General features: G+C 40.1%; 1 protein-coding gene across 1 annotated transcript in view; it reads left to right on the forward strand.

Annotated features, from left to right (window-relative positions):
- The window catches only part of man1a1 (mannosidase, alpha, class 1A, member 1), a 163,340-nt gene that overhangs the window by 111,359 nt on the left and 31,294 nt on the right, over positions 1-20,687 (forward strand). The window contains exon 5 of the mRNA XM_006805649.3: positions 10,286-10,380. Coding sequence (XP_006805712.2) covers positions 10,286-10,380 — 95 coding nt within the window. The remainder of the gene's footprint in view (positions 1-10,285; positions 10,381-20,687) is intronic.

A 20,687-nucleotide genomic window follows, 5' to 3' on the forward strand; every position in this document is an offset into this window, starting at 1 on the left:
TTGATCCATTTTAAATGAGCTTGGACCCAAAGAAGATGGGAGTTTTAAATTGTTGTAAATGCAGCAGTGAGCTTCTGGCAGTGGTTCTTAGAAGTGTTCCGATGCTGTGATATCCGTAACTCATCGTGTCCTTTTAAGTGCAATTTATTGCCTTGCAATCAGTGTATGCTTACTGTTGTCACCATCACGAACGGTGGCAGGTGCCAAAAGCTGGCGCACGGCCTGCTTTGATGTTGTTTAGGCTTGCCATGCATTTCTTGTTTTCTCTTTTTAACTTGGCCTAGACACAAGTTTAAACTTGGAGACAGTTTTACTCTGTCTTCACTGCCATTTCCATTATATATCACAGCAGGGGCACAAAAGTTCCTCGAAAACCTTGAGGACAAACCCCTCAGCGATTGCTTTGTTTCCTTTTTTAACTTCTATTCTTTTTTTTTTTCTTCTGAGTTGTGACACATGGTATTCATTCGAAACAAATCTAACACAACTTTGTTTCAATGTTCATGCTAAAGCAAACAATGCAGGGGCCATCAGTATCCGGTCCCAATGGAGCACAGTTTCTCTTTGAGCCTTGTCCCTTTCTCTTGATCCTGTAAATTTTTAATTATATTATGTCTCATAAATAATGTCCCAAGATTCTTGCAATCTTTGGTTGAGAAAAGTTTTCCTGAAATGACTGAACAGTTTTCTCCTGCAGTCTTCTTTCCTTCTTTCTTCTGAATACATACATACATACATACGTCAGTGTTACAACCTCATTAATTATGAGAAATTTGACCTTTTTTTTCATTCTTTTTGCCCTTACCCTACATAAGCAATGTGTAAGGGCTCCAAAAAGACCTTTCAGACCTTTGCAGCGCTCGACTCTCTCATCTTTTCACTTTTTCCAGTTAAATGCAGGCTTTAAATACTTGTAGATTATTGCATTATTGGTTGTTGTTCCTTCATATTACACTATTTATTCTCACAATAACAGTGAAATGTTCACTGTCAATTGGTGACATTTGGGACACAGACCACAAAGGACAACTTGCACACATTATAGCTCATATCAACAATCTCTCTGTCAACATGTTTCATTCTCCGTCACCTTTTTACGCTAACAGCCGACCCTCTAAACGAGAGGTTTGTATACCCTTTTGTGTGTTATCATGGCTGACAGGTGGCCCCTGCCGAAACAGCACAATAACTCTGGAGTTGCTCTCTCTCCATTTTCTCCATCCAGTCTCATTAGCATTCAAACTGCTTCACCTGCAGGGCTCTTTAGTAGTTGAGGGTGAGTCAGAGTTTAATTATTTTGGACAGTAAAAGGATTTTTTTTTTTCCGAGGTGTAGTCTGGACAGATCCACCTTTTAACACCAAAGTGACCCTGGAGGGGGGAAGAAAACATGCTGTAAGAGCAAATGCATTCATGGGGTCAGGAAGGTGCCAGCATATATCAGTGAACTGTAATGCTGAAGTTCCTTTTTCTCAGTATTTCAATATCATTTAGATAGACTTGGAGGAGAGTTCCCTGTAAAAACCATCAGTTACGCTGGTTAATATTCCACCCTGAGGCATCCTGCCCGGAAATGTTTTTATACCTTGCAGGTATTTGCATTGCCAGCGTTGCTTCCTCCTGTTGTAATTCAAGGTTATGAGTTCAGACTCTGCTCTGACCCACACAGATGCCTCAGTAAGTTATAGTCCAGGCTTTTTGCTGAACTTTGTATGGTTTTACTTTTATTTGCATATCAGACAACATGTAAATCAATACTGGCATTTTTTTCAGTTCTTAGTTTCGCTCCTTCCCATTTGCTTTCCTTAAACGATTACAATTCCATCTCCCATCTCAAATCTGTCTTTGTTTTTCTTCCCTCATTCATCCTACGTTTTCCTTCCCCGAAGCAAGTTATTAAACCCAGAGTGAGCGAGCGAGTGAGACGGACACAGACAGAGAGAGAGAGAGAGAGAGAGCGAGGAGGACAAGAGCAACCATTCACACAACAGCAGGCTTCTTAACTACCGAAAGCTGTCACCTCCTCAGAGTGGTTTGTGTGCAAGCCTCTCCAATACAGCTGTCAGGGCAGCAGTCTCCAAACGGGCCTCCTTCAGCTGACACTCAGTCGTACACTCGCTTATGTTTTCCATATTCAGTCTGCACTCATCGCTGTATGGATTAATTAATTCATGAAGTGAACAAACATCACACTTCTGTGTCCTTTTAACTCCTCGCTAGATGTGCAGCCCCACATACAGGGTAGGGAATGCTGTGTGGTACAGGAAGAATTAAAAATTGGGTGTTTAATTGTCAGTTTGGAAAGAGAAAATCTTTATATTTCGGAGGCAAAATTGAAGAGATATACAGGGAGGTGAGGGTGGACTGTTTAAAACCAGCGGCCTCACAGAAAGCTAAAGGTCCCGGCACAGTGGTGGGTTGCCAAGTTGATATGGAGTCTGCTTGTAGTGATGTGAAACCATGTGCTTGATAACAATAAAAACTTATGTTTTGCCAGGTACAGATCACATGTTAACGCCACATGCCAATCGAGTTCTATAGACATCCCACATCATCACCATTTAAACCATTTGTTTAAAGTCGGACTGGACGGTGTAAAAAGAAGTTTGTAAAGGTGGTTTCTTATAGCTCCATTCTGATGCTATTAACTCGTATTCATGACACGGGGTGCGATGCAGTGCTGGAAATTGATCTCGCCAATCAGTCAAACTGTGTTGGCCTGCTGCATTGAGTTTGTTTTTACAGACAAAGACAGACAGTAAGGCAGGAAGAAACAACAATAGAAAAGAACCACATCAAACCCCAAATCCACAGCTTGGGGAACCTGTGTTTTAAGCTACTTAATAATCAGTGACAGATGGCTGAATAAAAACAAAAAACAGTCTTTAAATTAATCATGAACTAGTCATGTGCCTGTAAATACATCTGGGTGAGGATGCTTTTCAGTTTTGTTTATTGCCAAGATAACAGAGCAGATACAGGGCAGGAAATGAAAGAAAAAGAATGAGATAAAATGCGAGTGTTATATATGCATGAGTAGAAATTTGAATTGAAGATGGGAAAGGGGGGAAAAGGGGGGAGACAAAGGAATAAATCAATTTTCATCAGGTGTTTAGCAATGATGGGCACTGTCAGTGAAATGAGGAAGAAAGACAGAGGTGGTGAAGAAGGACAGAGGGGAGGAGAAGAGAGTAGCGTGTCAGGATCTGGGAGGGAGGGAGGTGTCGGCTCGCGCCGTCCCCACAGACGCCGCTGTAATCTGGGCCACGTGTCCCAAAATGCCTGCTGGTCACCCAGAGACTTGGCTGGGTGATTCATCTTAGTTAGGGAGCTGTCCAAGCGACTCCCCGCGGACTGCAACACATAATCGTACACGCAAAACACACACACTGCAAACATATGTGGTTAGAGAAGAGGCGGAGGTTTGATTGGCTGAACACCCATACTTAAAATTTAAGGTTCTTGGTTCCACCTTCCACTGTGATCTCCTCACTCTAAACATAACCTGAATCTTATAAATGACTTTAACTCTGACCGAAAAAGTAATAAATCGAATTTATCTCATTCATATGAGTGCGCACACCTGTCAGCTATACTCACAACTGGAAAACACACTAACACTATGTTAGTTAGTCTCTACTTAGAGATTACTGAACCAGGTGACGCTTAAGGTTGTCGGGAGGGCCATTATCTTTTCCACACAGTTAAGGCAGCTTTTACACAAGCATGGCTGATGTCTGCTTAAATTCTGCATGTTCTATCATCTACCATCACTCCCTCATTTTTGAAACGCTACAGCAACATACGGTTTAAGAACTTAGCTTAAAACTTCATTCTTGAGCTCAACTTTATCCAATACGGAGCTGCAAAAAAATAAATAACTATTTAATTATTGATAAAGAAGCAATTTTTTCTTCCTTAAATTATTAATTATTTGGCCTAAAGAAATGCCAGAAATACTATAAATATTAAGTTTTCCAAGGATAAAGTTTGTTACCTTAGAGAAATAAACATTGTGAAATAACTTGAGAGCAAATCAAAAACTAATATATGTATTTTATATATATTTTTATATTTTATATTTCTTTGATGTTCCAGTTGCTTAACTGTTTAAATGTAAGTAATCATCTTCAACAATCTTCAACACAACACACTGATGTTCTGGACATGCTGTCACAGCCATTGATTCTTCACTTATGGTTGATAGCTTTAGGTAATCTTGGAAAGACTTTTAAACGCGTGGATTTACAATAAGCACTTTTGCCATCTTTCACTTTAATTGGTTTAAATAATTTGGATATGCTGAACATTTGCTTGCAGTCAGCCTAATTAGTAGTTCTCATTTATTGTTCCTGTCCTTTTTATTTATGTTGCTTAGCAGATCGGTTGGTAAACTCCAAATTAATTGAGGCTGTTGTCTGTAATGTTAACAGGCTATTTTTAATAATGTTTCGTATTTCACTGCAGGACTCAGTGACGTCATCTTTCTCGTTTTTGTTTCTTTAGTGTTCCTGAGATCTAAATCTCGATCGTTCCAGAGAGCAAAACACGCACATCAGTGTTAATGCCTGTGTTTTACACCTCATTGACAGGTGGCCTCCTCATTTGTTGACAGTGGTGATAGCCAGTCTTTACTCTGTGGAAATAAATCAGTCTTCTTTGTGTAAAAGCTGTATTGACGGGTCTGATGCTCTCACATTCCCTGCCTCATTTAGTTAAACCTGATTCAGTGGCTGATGTTCAGTGAATGTCTCAGCATGCGTTTAAGTATAGGACAATGTCACGATTTCAACCACTAGCTTTTCACACTGAGCTCAAGAAATCAATGTTTAACCATCGTTTCTACTCCCTTGTATTCACTCTGACGAGATCTTTGAATAACTCATTCGTAGACTAAAGACCAAAGCCTAACACATCTAAGGGGAGGAAAGTAGAGTAAATTTTCCTTCTTTCTACCTCCTTTGTTAATGGTTTAATTGCATGAAAACCATGGGAGTGTGTCACATTCAGAATAGAGGTTTCTGACACAGCTTCACCTACTTCCAAGGTTCATGGAGAAGAACAAGGCTCTAAAGAGGCTCTAAAGCTCCAGCAACACTCGGAGTATAAAAAGCAGCTTTATTACTTGACCAGCGTGTTTTGGGATTGGTTGTTGATGACCCTGATGAAGGCCACAGGCTGAAACATGTGGTCAAATATATTACACTTTATATTGCAAGTGTTGATGGAGCGTTGACCTCTTTAAACCCCATTCAGAGATGAAGCCTAGCAGACAGCAGGTATAAGCTGCCTGTGAGTTGAACTAGCAACTCAATTAATGCACACTTTAAACCTTAATACAAATTAAACAGATGAGTTATTAAAAAATTGGACCTTTTAACATTGTGTTTAATGGAGATTGACTCGCTTTTCGAGCAGGCCTCGAGTGGCCATGACAGGAGCCATTTTCAAATGTGAAAATAATACCGCTTTTTGAAAACCTATCGTAATGACTGACTGTTTATTAAATATGAAAAGATGAATACTCTTTTTTTTAACTGTTTGATATAGTGATACAGCATAATATTCTGTATTTAACACAGCTATGTGCTTGTTCAGATGACCAGGTTGTCTCGCCGTAAAGGGCACAGAAAAATCCTGGTACTTGAGCTGTTTGGTGTGCAGATTGGTCTATTTTCACATCTCTAAAGCAGATGCATCATGAGTTATTGGATGCTGATATGTGTTTCATCCATTTTCTAGGGTTAACATATGCAAACAAACACACTGGTGTGTTTTCCTGAAGCCTTTGCTGTCAGAAGCATCGAGGTGTGAAATGTGATTATCAACGTCAGCTTTTACTACTGACATCAGCCACAGGTTTCGCGTGTGCTTTTCGCTTTCTGTAGTACTTATTAAAGCTTGTTGGCAGCTTGCTTGATGGCCTTGGACGCGGAGTGTGTTTAATTCATTCTTGGGCGCATCCCTGGGAGTGTTTTTATTCTTCCCCTCAGTGTGCTTCTAGCATTATTAAAGGCATTAATCACTGCGATCTGATGCCTTGTTACGACACGACTCGGCTCCCACTGCGCAGCCAGCTAAACACACACGCATTTCGGTGTCCACAGTGCCATCAAACATCTTGGCTTGAAAGTACTGCATTGTGAAAGTCTCCTTGGGATACAGAAGGAACCCGTATGAGCGGATATATCAATGTTTTCATCTGTTAAATTATTTTTTGCTCATGCCATGAATCCTGCACAAGAATCCGTAATCTTTAAGGGCATTTTTTAAAAGAGAAAACATCGACTTTCAGATCTGGCTGCTTTGCTGTTTCTCAAATTCTTATTAATATCCCTCTCGGCAAGTTGCATGTTCTTGAAATCATTTTTAAGTCCTCCACCATCCAAACTCCATCCATCCACTTTCTTAACTGATTTTCCGATCCATGAGAGGAAGTCACAGGAGCAGAAAAATAATTTAAGTTATCCATATTTTTTTCTTCCAGTAGAGGGAGATATTTTAGATATTTAATTTCAAGCCAGCATAAAATAATTTCGGGAAAGTGTTTAAACAGATATTAACACATTTACACTTAAATACACATTAGCCGCCTAGCTTAATGGTTTCTATCCATTAAGTAACCTGGAACGAATGTACTCTGTATGTTTTTTGCTCATTGCCAACTTTGTGGCTTTAAGTATTTTATCTCCCCCTGCTGGTAATGCAGCCTCTGCATGCGTGTCCATTTCATGTTTTGCAGATTACACGTTACATCTATTATACGTTTTGTTATGATATTGGGTTGGTAACTGTAGATTTTCAAGTTGATACGCCTCAAGAGGTTCTCGAAGTGTTAAAAAGCCAGTTTTCCTCATCTCATACATCCTCTCTATTTTTACCGAGCTACTACTCTGCATTTCCTTCATTTTTAGGAATGTACAACACTGGTGATTTGAAACCAACCCATTATCTTGGCAAAAACAAGATTTGAAACTCGAGACTCAAAGTCTACTGAATTTAGCATGCACTGTTAGGTAATAACTCAGATTTAGGTGTGCACGTGTAATAAAGAGTAAACATGTTTGTTCAGCCTGGTAAGAAATATCTCCTGGCTTTTTTCATCGCTAATAATTGGTCTTTTTACGAATCTCTGTTACTTTATATTTTAAAAAATCTATTAACTTTTGTGTTTTTTCTGGTAATGTATAAATAAAAATGATTAATTTAATCTTCACTTAGCAAAACATGTTACATTTCTTTTAGCTCTGGCTAAAGACTCAGTTCCTTCAATTTAGTCAAATTAAAAATATATGAAATATAAAGAAATATGTGTCAATATTTGGTAGACCTCATAAAGTCTGACATATTGGAAATACTCAGGTGTAGCCTATCATCAGTCTCTGTCTGCATGTCAGGCGGACAAAAATGTAATAGGAGAAACATGGCTCATCTTGACGGTGTCAAACACATCGACATGTTGCTCCGTCTCACACGCAGATATCTGACATTTATTCCCAGAATGCCGGCAGTTAATTTTGGCCACATTTCTGTTACCTCTCGCACTAGTTTAACTCTCAGTAACCTTTCCTGCCTCTGAATTTTGAGGAGAAAGTCATAGAGTTGCCACATTGTTTTGACGAGTGGCCTCTTGAGCTTTTCTTCTTCGCAAATCTTTTTCTCCCTCCTGCCCCCGTCTCTCAGACCCCGCTGAGTGGCTGATCCCTCGAGTACAGAGCTGCCAGCTCATGACGCAGTGTGATACTGCACTGTCTCTGACTCAGTGTGTGTGTAAAAAGGCACATTTCCACATATAGTAGAATAATGCATGAATAATAACAACAGAGCTCATTATCAGTAGTTGGATAGTTAGTCGGTCCTTTATTCGAGGTGATTAAATACCAATTTGGGGTGATCATCATCAGCCAATTATTTCACAGCGTCAGTCACAAAATATTGGAGGAAAGCTGGCGAATTCATCTCCTTTAGATATGTGTGGCTAACTGTACACTGCTGGTGACATCTGGTTTCAAAAACATCAAGATGGAGACAGCAACTCCATCTTAATACTGTGAACATGAAAATCTGCATGTGCTATTAAATTAAAATAAGCTTGAACTGGCTTTGAATGGCAAAACTTTACATATATTTTCTACCTTGTTGCAAGACTGCGAGCTACATAGCAGCCTCTGGTTGAAAGAAATAGCGCTATGCAGTTCAACAAGAAACATCTCTGGTGTTGTTGTTTTTTTTCTCCCCTTATGAACTAAGGCAGCTCCCAGAAGTGGGAATAAGTCTCACATGTGCGAGTCACAAACAAGTCTAAAGTCTTAACCTTCAAATCCCATGTTACTGTGGGGAAACCAAGCAAGTCAAGTCCTATAAAATTCTGATGATCTATCCCAGATTTCACATTTTCTGTCTTGCACTGGTCATGAATGTTCAAAAGATATATATATATATATATATTATTTTTTTTTAGCAATAACCCTTTGAAGCTTTCTGATTTTTAACATTTTGTGGTCTCAATAAAAACTCTCCTAACAGCACAAAAACAAGAGGATTCAGAGGTGCTTTTCATGAGAGGTGTGGCAGGATCTGATTGACTTGAATCTATGGGACAGGTGTCACTTAATTCTACACCTAGAGTCAAGTTATAAGAAAAAAGTCCAAATCCATGTGGGCTGCATTAACAGACATGAAGCCATTCTCATTCGTGTCAGTGGGCAGCAGCACCAGTTTGAGTCAAGCCACTGAAACCCTGGTAGCAGTGTCAAACTGTCCACTACGTCTTAGGCCAAATCCCATTTCATCTTTACTGCTTTAGTACACTCACACCAGGAGCCAAATATGGAAGTACACTTCACTTTTACAGCCAACAAAATCAGACACCTCGGAGACAACCAAAGCCCTCGGCTAGAACTGCTACAAAGCTGTCTTGTCAGATTTGCTAACACAAAAGATTAGACTGGGAATTTAAATGCACTTGATAAGAGATCACCACTCAAGGAGGAAATTTGCTGTTGTGTTGCAGCAGAAAACACCTGAACTGTGCTTAAAAAAAAAGAAAAAAAAGTGGAACCAAGAACGTGATTAGCACAAGTTTTATAAAGGTTAAAAAACAAATCAAGTCTTACGTCACGCTTTTAGGCTGTTACACAGTACTGCAAACAACCAAGGAGTAGTAGACATCCAGGAAAAACACCAGATATTACCATATTAATCTAAGAAGAATGAGCATTATTCATTCCTGTGGAAATGGAAAGAGTTAAAAGTGCACAAATCCACTTTTATAGGGCATCATTTCCCAGTTTCCTGCAGGTCTGAGCTCCAGGTGTATTTGCTCTTGTTTTCAGGTTGAATATTCATGACACTATTTAAAGCCACACTGGGCCTCTGTGGTGGGTCCAAATGGATCTGAAGGTTACATGCATTGAAAATTCAACTCTAGCAGTCCGTAACTGTGTAAATTGATGTTAGTACACTTAAATACACACCACAGGCTTGTGTTTACCAGCACAGGCTGTGATGTCTCACCCTGAAAGATACCGAAGGGATGAGAGAAGATCAAAGATCCGCGAGTCTGGCTTTCTCTGGATGGAAAGCTGACTCACTGCTGTTTTTTTGGTTGTTTTTTTTTAAGATGTGTTTTGCTTTCACGTTTAAGCTAAAGTTTTGTTAACTCTAGTGAGCGGAAAATCTTTAAGACATCAAAATTTGATTTGTTTTTTTCAGGCGGTTTTCTCCTTGTAGCCTCACAGATTGTGATAGAGTTGCAAATCTTACTTTCTTTGGGCAATCAGTTTGGTGAAAGCAGCAGGAACACATTAAATAGAGGGGAAACGAAACATTGCTGGCTATATAATGGTAAAATGGTGAATTAGACGTAAGCTGGAGAGCCATAAATCAGTTTTTTGTAGTGAGAAACTGTTTTTAAGATATCTATGTTGAGTCAGCGACGTTTTAAACAACTAAATGGGCTAAAGTTTCCTCACATTACACATGGAAAACATCAGTATAGCTCCAAGCAACAGTAAAGCAGGCTAGGAAAGATACTGGCAAAAACATTACAGGGATAAAAGGAAGCAGACAGGAAAGAGGAAAAGCCTGGAATAAAGGGATAAAGAGTGGAAGGATGGGGGAAGCACTGAGCTACAGGTGTAAGCCTTGGATTTTGAGCAGAGATGGAGATTTGCAAATGTTGAATTATATTTTCTGCTGAAAATTCAAGGAAATGTAGAGGCATACATCAGCTGCTCGAACCATCTTGTAATGACTTATTTATTTTTGTTCTTTTTCTTTCTCAGGTGTTTCGCAGAAAGGCAGTGGAGTTGGGCGAGAAGCTGCTGCCTGCATTCAAAACGCCCACCGGCATCCCCTGGGCTCTGCTTAACCTCAAGAGGTAAAACAAACAGACAGCACACACACTTGCTCTTTGTCTCCCAGCAGTCCACTTTCAGGCAGCAGGTCTGTTTTGATGGCCTGATGCTTTAAGGAGCGCCATGGTCTACCCCTCTCTGTTCCACTCGCACACACTGAGCTCAAATGCTTTAGTCTTACATGACAGAGCAAACTTGTCAGACGGAAACAGTTAGATTTTTTTTGCATTCAGGGCTTCAACCTTGAAACTAAACTGCATTGGAAAAGACAAACCCAAAGAGGTTGGGGTTACATGGCAGTGCTGGTGATGTTTCCTTTCCTCTGGCTGAAACCCTCTTTGTGCTCCACCAAAACCACCTCCATATAAAAGAAAAACAACCCTCATACTGCTATTTTAACATTTTTCCATTTGCAGAGATATAAACTGATTTTAATTTTAATTTTTTTCACTCATCTAATTTCCAAGTAACAGTCATTACTGGTTTGCTTTAAGAAATTGCTTTAATTTGACTTTATTAATAAGGTCATATAAAAATCACGGGTGTCTCACCTGTGGGTTGAACCTGCTGTTCAAACCTTTGTTTAAGGTGAGGAGCTAAAATGCTGCATTTCAGATGATGGATGAACCGAGCAATTAGAGGGTTAAAATAAGTAGGGATTATTTTGGACTCTCAGTCATGCAAAGCTACTCAAGCAGAGTCCAAGAAAAGAAATGTGCTAAGAACAGTTTTATTTATGTATATATAAAAAAAAATGTGCACAATGCCAAAATTAGAACTATAAAGCAATTAAAATAAATTCCAACCAATAAGCACATAACATTTTGGGGTCTTTAATATGAAAATATGAGTATCTCTGTATAAAAACAATTAGAGGTCTGCAACTATTTTTTGCTACAGTCCTTCTGTCAGTCACACATGATGAGGAGAGCACTATTTTCTTTCTATCAGTCGTTCCCCAAAGAGAGACATGACATCCAGGCTGTTTGTCAGCCCGTTAATTAAAAGGCAGGTTGTCATGACGATAAGCGCGCTGTAACAAATTAATTTTCTCTCTGTCTGTATGGGTGAATGGACTCTGCCCGCCTTGTCCTCTTCCCTGAAGGGAGAAATACCCCAGGGAGAGTGAGTGAGTGAGTGTGTGTGTTCATGTCTGTGCACATGTATGTGGCTCTGCACACATACATGATCCCCAGAGGCCTGAGCAGATTGCTGTTGATGATGACTTTACCTGCATGACTGAGTTATGATAGCTTAGAACCACACAAGCACAACCCCATATTCCTACACACACACACATACTCAAATAACTCTGGAAACAAATTACAGGAACAAATATACAGAGCAACAGAGAGTGTAGGCTATTAAACTGCTATTTTTAAGCTAATTCTTTTCTTGTCTATGAAATTGACAGATTAGCATTATAAAGATGTTGGAAAGTTGGTTTCTTTGCAACACTAATGGATTCTTTTTTGAGAAGAACAATTTTAATTAAGTTTTAAATTTTTCAAATGATCCAGATTTGCCAGAAAATTCAATGGGTTCTTCCTTTCCCTATCCAATTCCTCGCCACCAGATTTCATAAACTTTGTCTTTTAGTTTTTGTATACTTGCTAACAGACACCTTGGTTCTTACCTTAACCCTTAAGGACCCACAGTGACACTGGTGTCACTGCCCCTTTACACTTAGAGACTTGGTTATATATGATTCATTTGATATAAGACCCCCGTAATTTTCATGAAAGTAGAAATAGGTCTGGGCTCTTAAGGGTTAACAGAAGAATGAGCCAAAGGAAGAACTCCTTACAGAGCCAGACTTTGTAAAAGGTGTTAGGTTTCTTTGTATTCCATGATTGTACAAGAGATATAGGGACAGGGCCATGGTACTCAGTGAACCCTGAACAGAAATTCTTTGGGTTACAGCAAATTCGGTAAGCACAGCGATGGTAGTGGGCTGAACTCTGGCCCCAAATATCCAACCACCATCTGAACTGCAAAACCTATCAGCCAGTTGTGTTGTTTCACTGACACACAGACGCAAGTTGACATTTATCGTGGTTTCGGCTGATAGGTGTATGTCCTTGTTTTTTTGTATTGTAACAAGTCTGACTTGGGCTGACTGCAGTTATTCTCAGATGATGAGGGCAACCTGACTGCAACACTTCTCTTTCCAGTAAGGGACTCCACTTGAAGGGACTTGAAGACAGAAACTGACTGCAAGTGGTTCTGGTCCTGGCAACTCCTGTTTTCCCAAGTGTGACTATAGTATTTGTTAACTGTAATGTGAATTAGAGTGGTATTTGTTCAACTCCTCCAGTGGGATCAGCTAGAGACACTGATAATTGCGGCCATCTGTGAGGTTGTGAATCCTTAAAATAAACTGAGTACAAGAATGCAAGTTATTCTTTATAATCTTTTTATAAAAGATTTCAAGATCATTTCAATATATCTGTTTCCTCCCCTTCCTACTGTTGCAGATATGCACTATTTGGGAATCCCTATGCTACTGTATTGATATATCATAAAAGATCAGCAGAACCATGCCCATGGACATCAGTGGCAAGCATAATGTAATCCAACAGACAATGGGGTTTATGGTAGCTTTTAATCCCATCCTGACTTATGTAAAGACCCAGAAGATCTATAAAACTATAAATCTAAACTTCCATATCCACTGATACATATCAGACAAGTGTTATCAATATGTCTCTCTTGTGATAAAAACTCATCTGTGCTTTGAAAATTTTAGCTGTTTCATTTCTTTTGTTGTTAAAACATCATTAAAACAGTCTATTGAGGAAATTAGACCATGTAGACATTATACAGAGAGAGAGGTAGAGGTCAGTTGCAGAAATCCTAAACTCAGAGTGACGGCTCTGAATGATCTGTGGGATAAACAGCACTCAGTCAAAGTTAGATTATGTTTAATTCACTATGTGCAGGTCAGAGAGAAACAAAGCAAGAAGAGATCAAAAGATTTTAGAAATGAGAAGTTGAGAAGAAAAATTGAACGTGCTTTTGAAGTAGGATGGTTTTGAGTTAGAATACTGCCCATGCAACCTTGACCCAGATTGAGGTAAAATAAATCTGTAAAACACGCTTGCAAACGAGGCCCAATTAATGAATCATCTCTCCCTTTATCTCCCCTTCCCCCCCCCCCCCCCCCCCCCGTCCTCCCTTCTCTGTTTTACACTCCATTTATTTATCCTCCTCCATTTTTTTTCTTTAAAGTTTTTCTCACATCCCAGTCCTTTGTATTTTTGTCCTTGTTCAGGCCATCCATCTTATCTACAGTGACCCAGTATCTCCTTCTGTTTCAGGATGTGTACTCCAAGTCCACTCCACTCCATGGCCTTGTTCTTTGTATTCCCTGTCGGTAGCCTTTCATCGCTCTACCCTGCAGCTATCTGCAGAGCCCAAGAGAGATCATAAGAAATAAGGCCACAGTTTAAAACATCTTATTGCTTCTATACCAAGTGAACCTTGTTTGCTCAATGGCCCTGTGTTAATTTCAGAAAACAAGATAAATGCGATGTCCTCACTTTGGAAAGGTCTTTGCTGCGTTTCCTTTGGGAATTACGAGTGTGTTCAGACAAATTAATAAAGGCTTAAGATAAACCTGCGGAGCTGCATTTAGTTAATTTCTAAAGATAAAATCTTTGGCCTGAACACAGCACGTGTTAAAGAATCAGGGTGTTTTACTGGGTTCTATTGGGAGTATTTTGGAAATGAAATGTTTGAGATAATTTTTATCTTACTAAATCTCAAAAGAATCTGAACATCAGGTTGAAATCACTCACTGTCTGGTTGGGTATGTTCAGTACGTGTTAACATGGTAATCATAAAATAGGAACACATCTGAATACACTGTTGAGTAGCTCTTTATTTGTTTTCTTCTTTCCACTCTTTGTTTGCTTTTGGTTTCTGTCACACCCTCGCGTCACCTTTCCTTTTATGCTGGACTTTTTTCTTCTTTTGCCAGCATGTAGAGTTTCCATAGTTACTCCCCCGTCTACCATTTCAGCTAGGGAACAATACTAGTACCTACTGGGGAAAAAGTGTTATCCTTTTCCCCTTGAGAATTTGTACCCAGTGGCAGACAGAACTGCAAATTGAAAGTAAACCCTAGAGGGAAACAGTTGAAATACCAATGATGCATTCAGTAGCTGTACCATTAGTTTCATAGCTGTAAGTAAAGTAAAAAAAAAAAAGCTTTTCTTTTTTCACTTTAACATTTAAAACCTGAAACTAAAATCTGCGTATTTGCTTGTCGTGGATCATTATGGTGTGTATAGACCAAAGTTTAAATAGAGATGTTGCAAATTCATTACAGAAAAATCTAATTTATGAAAGGTCATAAGAGCTGATCACATGTCTCATCCTTTGAATGACAAGCCACCAGGAACAAAGGACGATGGAAGGTTTTGAAGGCCGTCAGAGAATGTAAAGGAATAATTCATCAACGTGAGAAATTTTGTCTTGATGTCCAGCTGATTTATCTTCAAAAGGCACTTGAAGGTGGACCAGCTTGCTTGCAATATCCAATAAATCAACAGTTCCTCATACAGAGTCAAAGGCTGGCCCGGCCTTCCTCTCCGACCCCCCGTGACCTTTAGTTTGTACATAAACCCATTGATTGCTGCTAACCGAGTGGAAAATGCTGCTTAGGTCCAAATGATTTTTTTTTCCGGTTGATCTGCTGCAGATTGGGGCGTGTTAGGGCAGGACTGCAGCCAGATGGACAGAGACACAATTGTCCCTGAAATGAGCTTTAAATATTTAAGAAGGTGAAGAGGTGCATCACTGAGAAGGCTGGGGTAGTGCTCCTCTAAACTAGTTTTTGCATTTGACATGATTATTTTTTCCTTTTTTGGTGCTTCTGATTTGTTCTGCATGCTTATTTCAATTTTTTGTAGTTAATGTTATTTTTATATTTGAGACGAAGGGAAAGGGAATACACTAAGCACATAACAGTCTTTAAGAAATAGATTACTCATATTTTCATTTCTTAGAATAGCATGATTCATCGTCTACCTTTGCAGCGTGCCCCTTAATTAACACTGAGTTACTGAATTGAGATATTATAAGGTGGGTAGTGATGAAAGGGTTTTGGAAAAGAATAACTTTATTTGTGCTGCACATGGTTGCAACGTGATTTATAGTTTGGGGAAAAAGTTCTTCATATTACATGTTATTGAGCTATAAAACGTTCTCGGTATTAACCCATTTAAAATATTTTTGCTGTGCTTAAGTTGGTTATAAATGCTGAAAAAAATTTATTTCTTAACTTTAATATCCTTAAAGCATTTGCTATCGTATATCCCAGCTAGAGCCCAACCAATTTATTGGAAAAAACTCATTGTTGGCTTGTGTTAGCTATTTGTCAATCACTTTGTATCTCCATTAATATCGGCTCATAAGTGAAAAGTTTAAATGTAAGGAGAAAAAAAACGCCCTTCAAATGTGTTACGTTTATTGACTTTAAACAGTTTGTCCACCAGAGGGCACTCTGCAGTTTTCCTATAAGTAACTAGAAAATATCATTATGTTTAACTGGATTTTATTTACAAGATTGATGTAAGTGGTAGGAACTCACAAACACACTTTTTGCAGATGACCCTGTCGCATATCTTATTAAATCTGGCCCAGATATCTGCATCGGTCTTAAAACCACTACATCGATTGGGTTTTAATCCAAATATAGAGTACATAGAAATGTACTGTGTTCACACTGGCACGTGTGCAAGCCAAAATACTTTAACCTAATGCAATGACTTTTGTTTGCATGTGCATGTCTCTGTGTATAGTGCAGAATACAGTGTGTAGTATTTAGTTGCTGTGCTTTAGCATATACATATAACTGCGCTGTACCAACTAAACTAATTTCCCTTTTCCTCTGACACTTTCCCTAACTTTTTTACACACAGGCACACACACACAAACACACACATGCACACACACACACTAGTTTCCCAGTCGTTATCTGCTTTGGCCAGTGAGTCCCATAGCTCTTCTATTAACATTCAGACTGATAAAGCCCTTGCAAATCACTCCCACTGCACTGCATACTGACTGGCCTTAATGGGATGAGGCATTGTGTAAATGTGTGTCAGTGCGCAAGTGTGTGTGTGTATGGGTTTTGCTGAGGTATCTGGATCTGTGCTCCACCCTGAAATTAGCTGCTCATTCCTGTCTACAGGCATCATGGTGATGATTGCTTCCCACACACACGCACACCTCTGATTGGCAGTAAGGCATTTAAAAAGTGCTCGAATCTGCATCACCATTCCAACAAAAGACTTGGTTAAAATGACAAGTGGCAAAGAAATCATGTTGAAATGTTAAGTGGTACCTCTGAACAGGTATTTATATGTGAGGTCTGACACCGTGGGATGAATTTATGGGAAAATGTGAATCTTTTTGCCTTTTTCAGACTGAATCAAAGAGCTGTATACATCTCTGAAGTGGCTCCCCCACCATGGCCTTCTGCATTACAAAACGCAGCAACTTGTGGGGAAGTGTTTGCTTTCCAGGCGAACTGCTCCTAAAAGCAATGTCATCATCTTCATGACGTTGCAAAGTTAAAACTAACCCTCGTTCCATTTCCTTATCTCAGAGAGGAAAGTATTTTAGAAAAAACTGTCAGCTTGAGGCAAATTTGCTCCTTCAGCTCTTGGCTCTGCGACTGAAGCTATCAATCCTGAGCTCTTTGAGTCTTGGAGTTTGATTAATAGGTCTACATATGAGAACGGCTCTATTAGTGCAGCCTAGTGAGGGTGCCACACTGGGTGACCCTGTAGTGCCACTCTGTCATGGAGCCCTTTCTTCTCGATGCGATAGGAAAATTAACTTGTTAATCCAGAGCATGTCTGGAAATTCTTTGCTTAGCAGAGACTGATGAATAATATCTAAAGCAGCTAGCTCATATTTTAATTTAGAGCTACAAGAGTGCTGGAAGAGTGCTAAGTGCTGAATGTCATCAGCATAGCAGCAGCAGAGAAACCAGTAAACAACCAAGATCAAGAGGTTGAGGGTAATAAGAAGCAAGAAAAATAAGTGTAAGAAAATACAAATTCTCTCATGCCCAAATTCCCTGCTGTGTCACATATTCACTGGATTCAAATGCAGTGTATTTGAAGCACTTTGGGCTGCTCTGCCCTTTTTACTACACAAAGGCTAACTGCAGGTACAAGTCTTGCCGTTAGCAGTTTTCCACATATAAAAGCAGATTAAATAAAGATTTAAAAAGACAATAAAGAACCAGGCAAACGTCGAAACTTGCTGGTTTAACTGTTCAGCTGATACCCGTCCATTTACGTCGAGTAATTACGGATTATGGTCGGCTACTTAGCTCTGTGCCGCGTGTGAACAGCAGTCACCCTGACTCATGGTCTCTCCCTGCTATAAAGAGGAAAATAAACTCACCGTGTCCATCTCTCTGTGTCATGTCACCCACTGTGTGCACAGAGATGTACTTAGACCAACACAGCTGTTCCTGCTGTGCCTCACAATTAACATTATAGCAGTTTAATAGCACTACTTTAACTGAGTGCAACATTAAATGCAGAAAAAGCTGGCTAATTGGAGTGAATTAGAAATGATCTATGAGAAAGAGGCCAATCAGTACTGATCGTTTTGAGACAATACAAACAGCAGTGTGTTCAGTTAATATCAAACAGTGTCGATGAGAATGCTGGATAAATCTCAGCATATGGCAATAGGCTGTAGGGTGGCACTGCAGTGCAGGGAGTTGTCGCCTCACAGCAAGATGGTTGGTGATGGTAATGCCAGGGACGGGGAGAGATGAAGGCAGCTGTGGTGACCCCTAAAGGCAGCAGGTAGAAGAACAGTTTAAGTTTCAGTATTGGCATTGCTATGTGACTAAATTAATAAGTGTAGTGCAATGAGCTCTTTTAGTGTAGTTTCATTCCTGCAGCTGTCATCTCAAATTTTAAGGTTGTATGTATCTGGATGAGCAAATGACAACACCTCTGTTTTGGCCTCAGTTATTAATACACACAGATATATGTAGCAGCAATGCACTCTCACTGCCCTAAAGCACGTTTTTAAAGCAAAGAAAAGGCTAGCGTTCGGGATGTACAGAGATTTCTTTAAAGAACAAACTACACAAAGCCAGACATCCATTCTCAGTGTAGCTCTCCTCAGTTGTAACCTGAGGCGGTGGAAGGCAGCCATGATTTAAGGGCTCTAATTAAGTTGCTAACTGTGAATCTATCGCAATTCACATTTTCTCTTTAGCCGTAGGGAAAGTACGATAGATTTTAAGACGCAGAGGAAGAGATGTACAGCAAAGGAAATCGAGAGGAAAAGGAGAGGTAAGAGAGGTCGTGGCAAAGATGAGATGGGGGACAGTGAAAGGCTTTCCAGAGAAAACAACAAAGAGAACTGGGCCAAAGTACTGGCCTCACCCAGCTACAGAGTACAAATGAATTGGAGTGCTTCCTGACATAATTTTAGAGGAGCGCGAGAGGGCACTGCCTGGTGTGACATGCTAATTTATGGAGATGTATTGCTTTTTCTGTTTTTCCAGGTTATAGCTTGGCACCACAGAATTAGAACCTCTGTTTTTTGGCTCTGCAGAATTCACTGGAGGGTTAGAAAACTAGCAGGCTATGATTTGTTGTTTTGCAGCTGGCCAGGAAATAGCTGTGGGCGTTAGAGGTTGAATGATAAGAACATTGGACAAGACACCAAGAGGATGGGAACATGTCCTCCAATGCAGACTATTTTAATTCACAGTGGCATCGTTTTGTAATGACTTGTTTTCTGGGCTGAGGCTTTGGATCTTTATTTGTTGCATGCAACCCTTGAGCCCCTAGCTATCCCCATAGTAGAGCAGGGCAATATGACCAAAAATATTTATCACGATATACATTTGAAAATTTGCGATAACGATATAGCTGATGATATAATTGACACTAGACAAAATACTTTACAACTCCACAACTTTATTAGTGCAAAAAAAAACCCCATCAATGTATTTTCACTTAGAGATCGACAGACGGATTGGGGCTGCAGCTGTAGTAATGCGGACGCTGCACCGGTCCGTCGTGGTGAAGAGGGAGCTGAGTGTAAAAGCGAAGCTCTCAATTTACCGGTCGATCTACGTCCCTACCCTCACCTATGGCCACGAGCTGTGGGTAGTGACCGAAAGAACGAGATCGCGGATACAAGCGGCAGAAATGAGCTTCCTCCAAAGGGTGGCTGGCCTCTCCCAGATAGGGTGAGAAGTTCAGCCATCCGGGAGGGGCTCAGAGTAGAGCCGCTGCTTCTCCACATTGAAAGGAGCCAGCTGAGGTGGTTCGGGCATCTGACAAGGATGCCTCCTAGGCGCCTCCTAGGTGAGGTGTTCCAGGCATGTCCCACCGGGAGGAGGCCCCGGGGCAGACCCAGGACACGCTGGAGAGATTATGTCTCTCGGCTGGCCTGGGAACGCCTTGGTGTTCCCCCGGATAAGCTGGAGGAGGTGGCTGGGGAGAGGGAGGTCTCGGATAAAGCAGATGAAGATGGATGGATGGATGGATGGTATTTTCACTTAAACAAGCAGCTGTTTTATGTGAATTGAAGTTATATAAAAATTTAACAGTGCAAATGCAAATTCCTTGCTGACAGTTTAACCAAAAGGCATCTCCAGTGGAAATTGACCGACAAATCCTCAGCATAACCATGTATAATATCCACAAAACTTAAAAAGAGGTTATACACACACACAATATGGTAATATTATGTTGAAGCACAGTACGTATCACTCCGCGAGGCTCCTGACTACAATAGCCATAATGCTCCGACAATCGATCAACCAGTCCGGGTTCATAGCTTAGCAAAGTCGTACTAAAACATTTGACAGATTTTCGAGCGCCGTGTACGACATAAAATCGTTTCGAGGTCAGTAAACACAACCAGAATTCATACATAAGGCACACGGGATTATAAGGGGCACTGTCGAGTTTCAGAAAAATCAAAGGATTGATTTTAAGTGCCGTATTTTCCAAAAAACACGGTAATAACGACGGCCCGCTAGCATGCTCTACCAAAAATAGTGCTTTGTTGTGTGTCTGACGGACGAAAGGTAAATCAGTTCTACACCACTGAAGTTGCAGCATTTTTACAAACCAATTCTGGTTCATCTCTTTCATTCAACGATTTGCTTTTGCCGCCATGCTTTTTCCGACGTGTGCGTATGAAAACAAAGGCACTGCGCATGCGCGTTTTACCCATATTCTATCGCGATATTTCATTTTTCTATCGTTGCCCAAAATTATACTGGTATTACCGTGAACGGTATGATATGGCCCAGCCCTACCCCATA

The sequence above is a fragment of the Neolamprologus brichardi genome, chromosome 15, assembly GCF_056152115.1.
Source record: "Neolamprologus brichardi isolate AB-2024 chromosome 15, ASM5615211v1, whole genome shotgun sequence".
In the NCBI taxonomy this organism is placed as follows: domain Eukaryota; kingdom Metazoa; phylum Chordata; class Actinopteri; order Cichliformes; family Cichlidae; genus Neolamprologus; species Neolamprologus brichardi.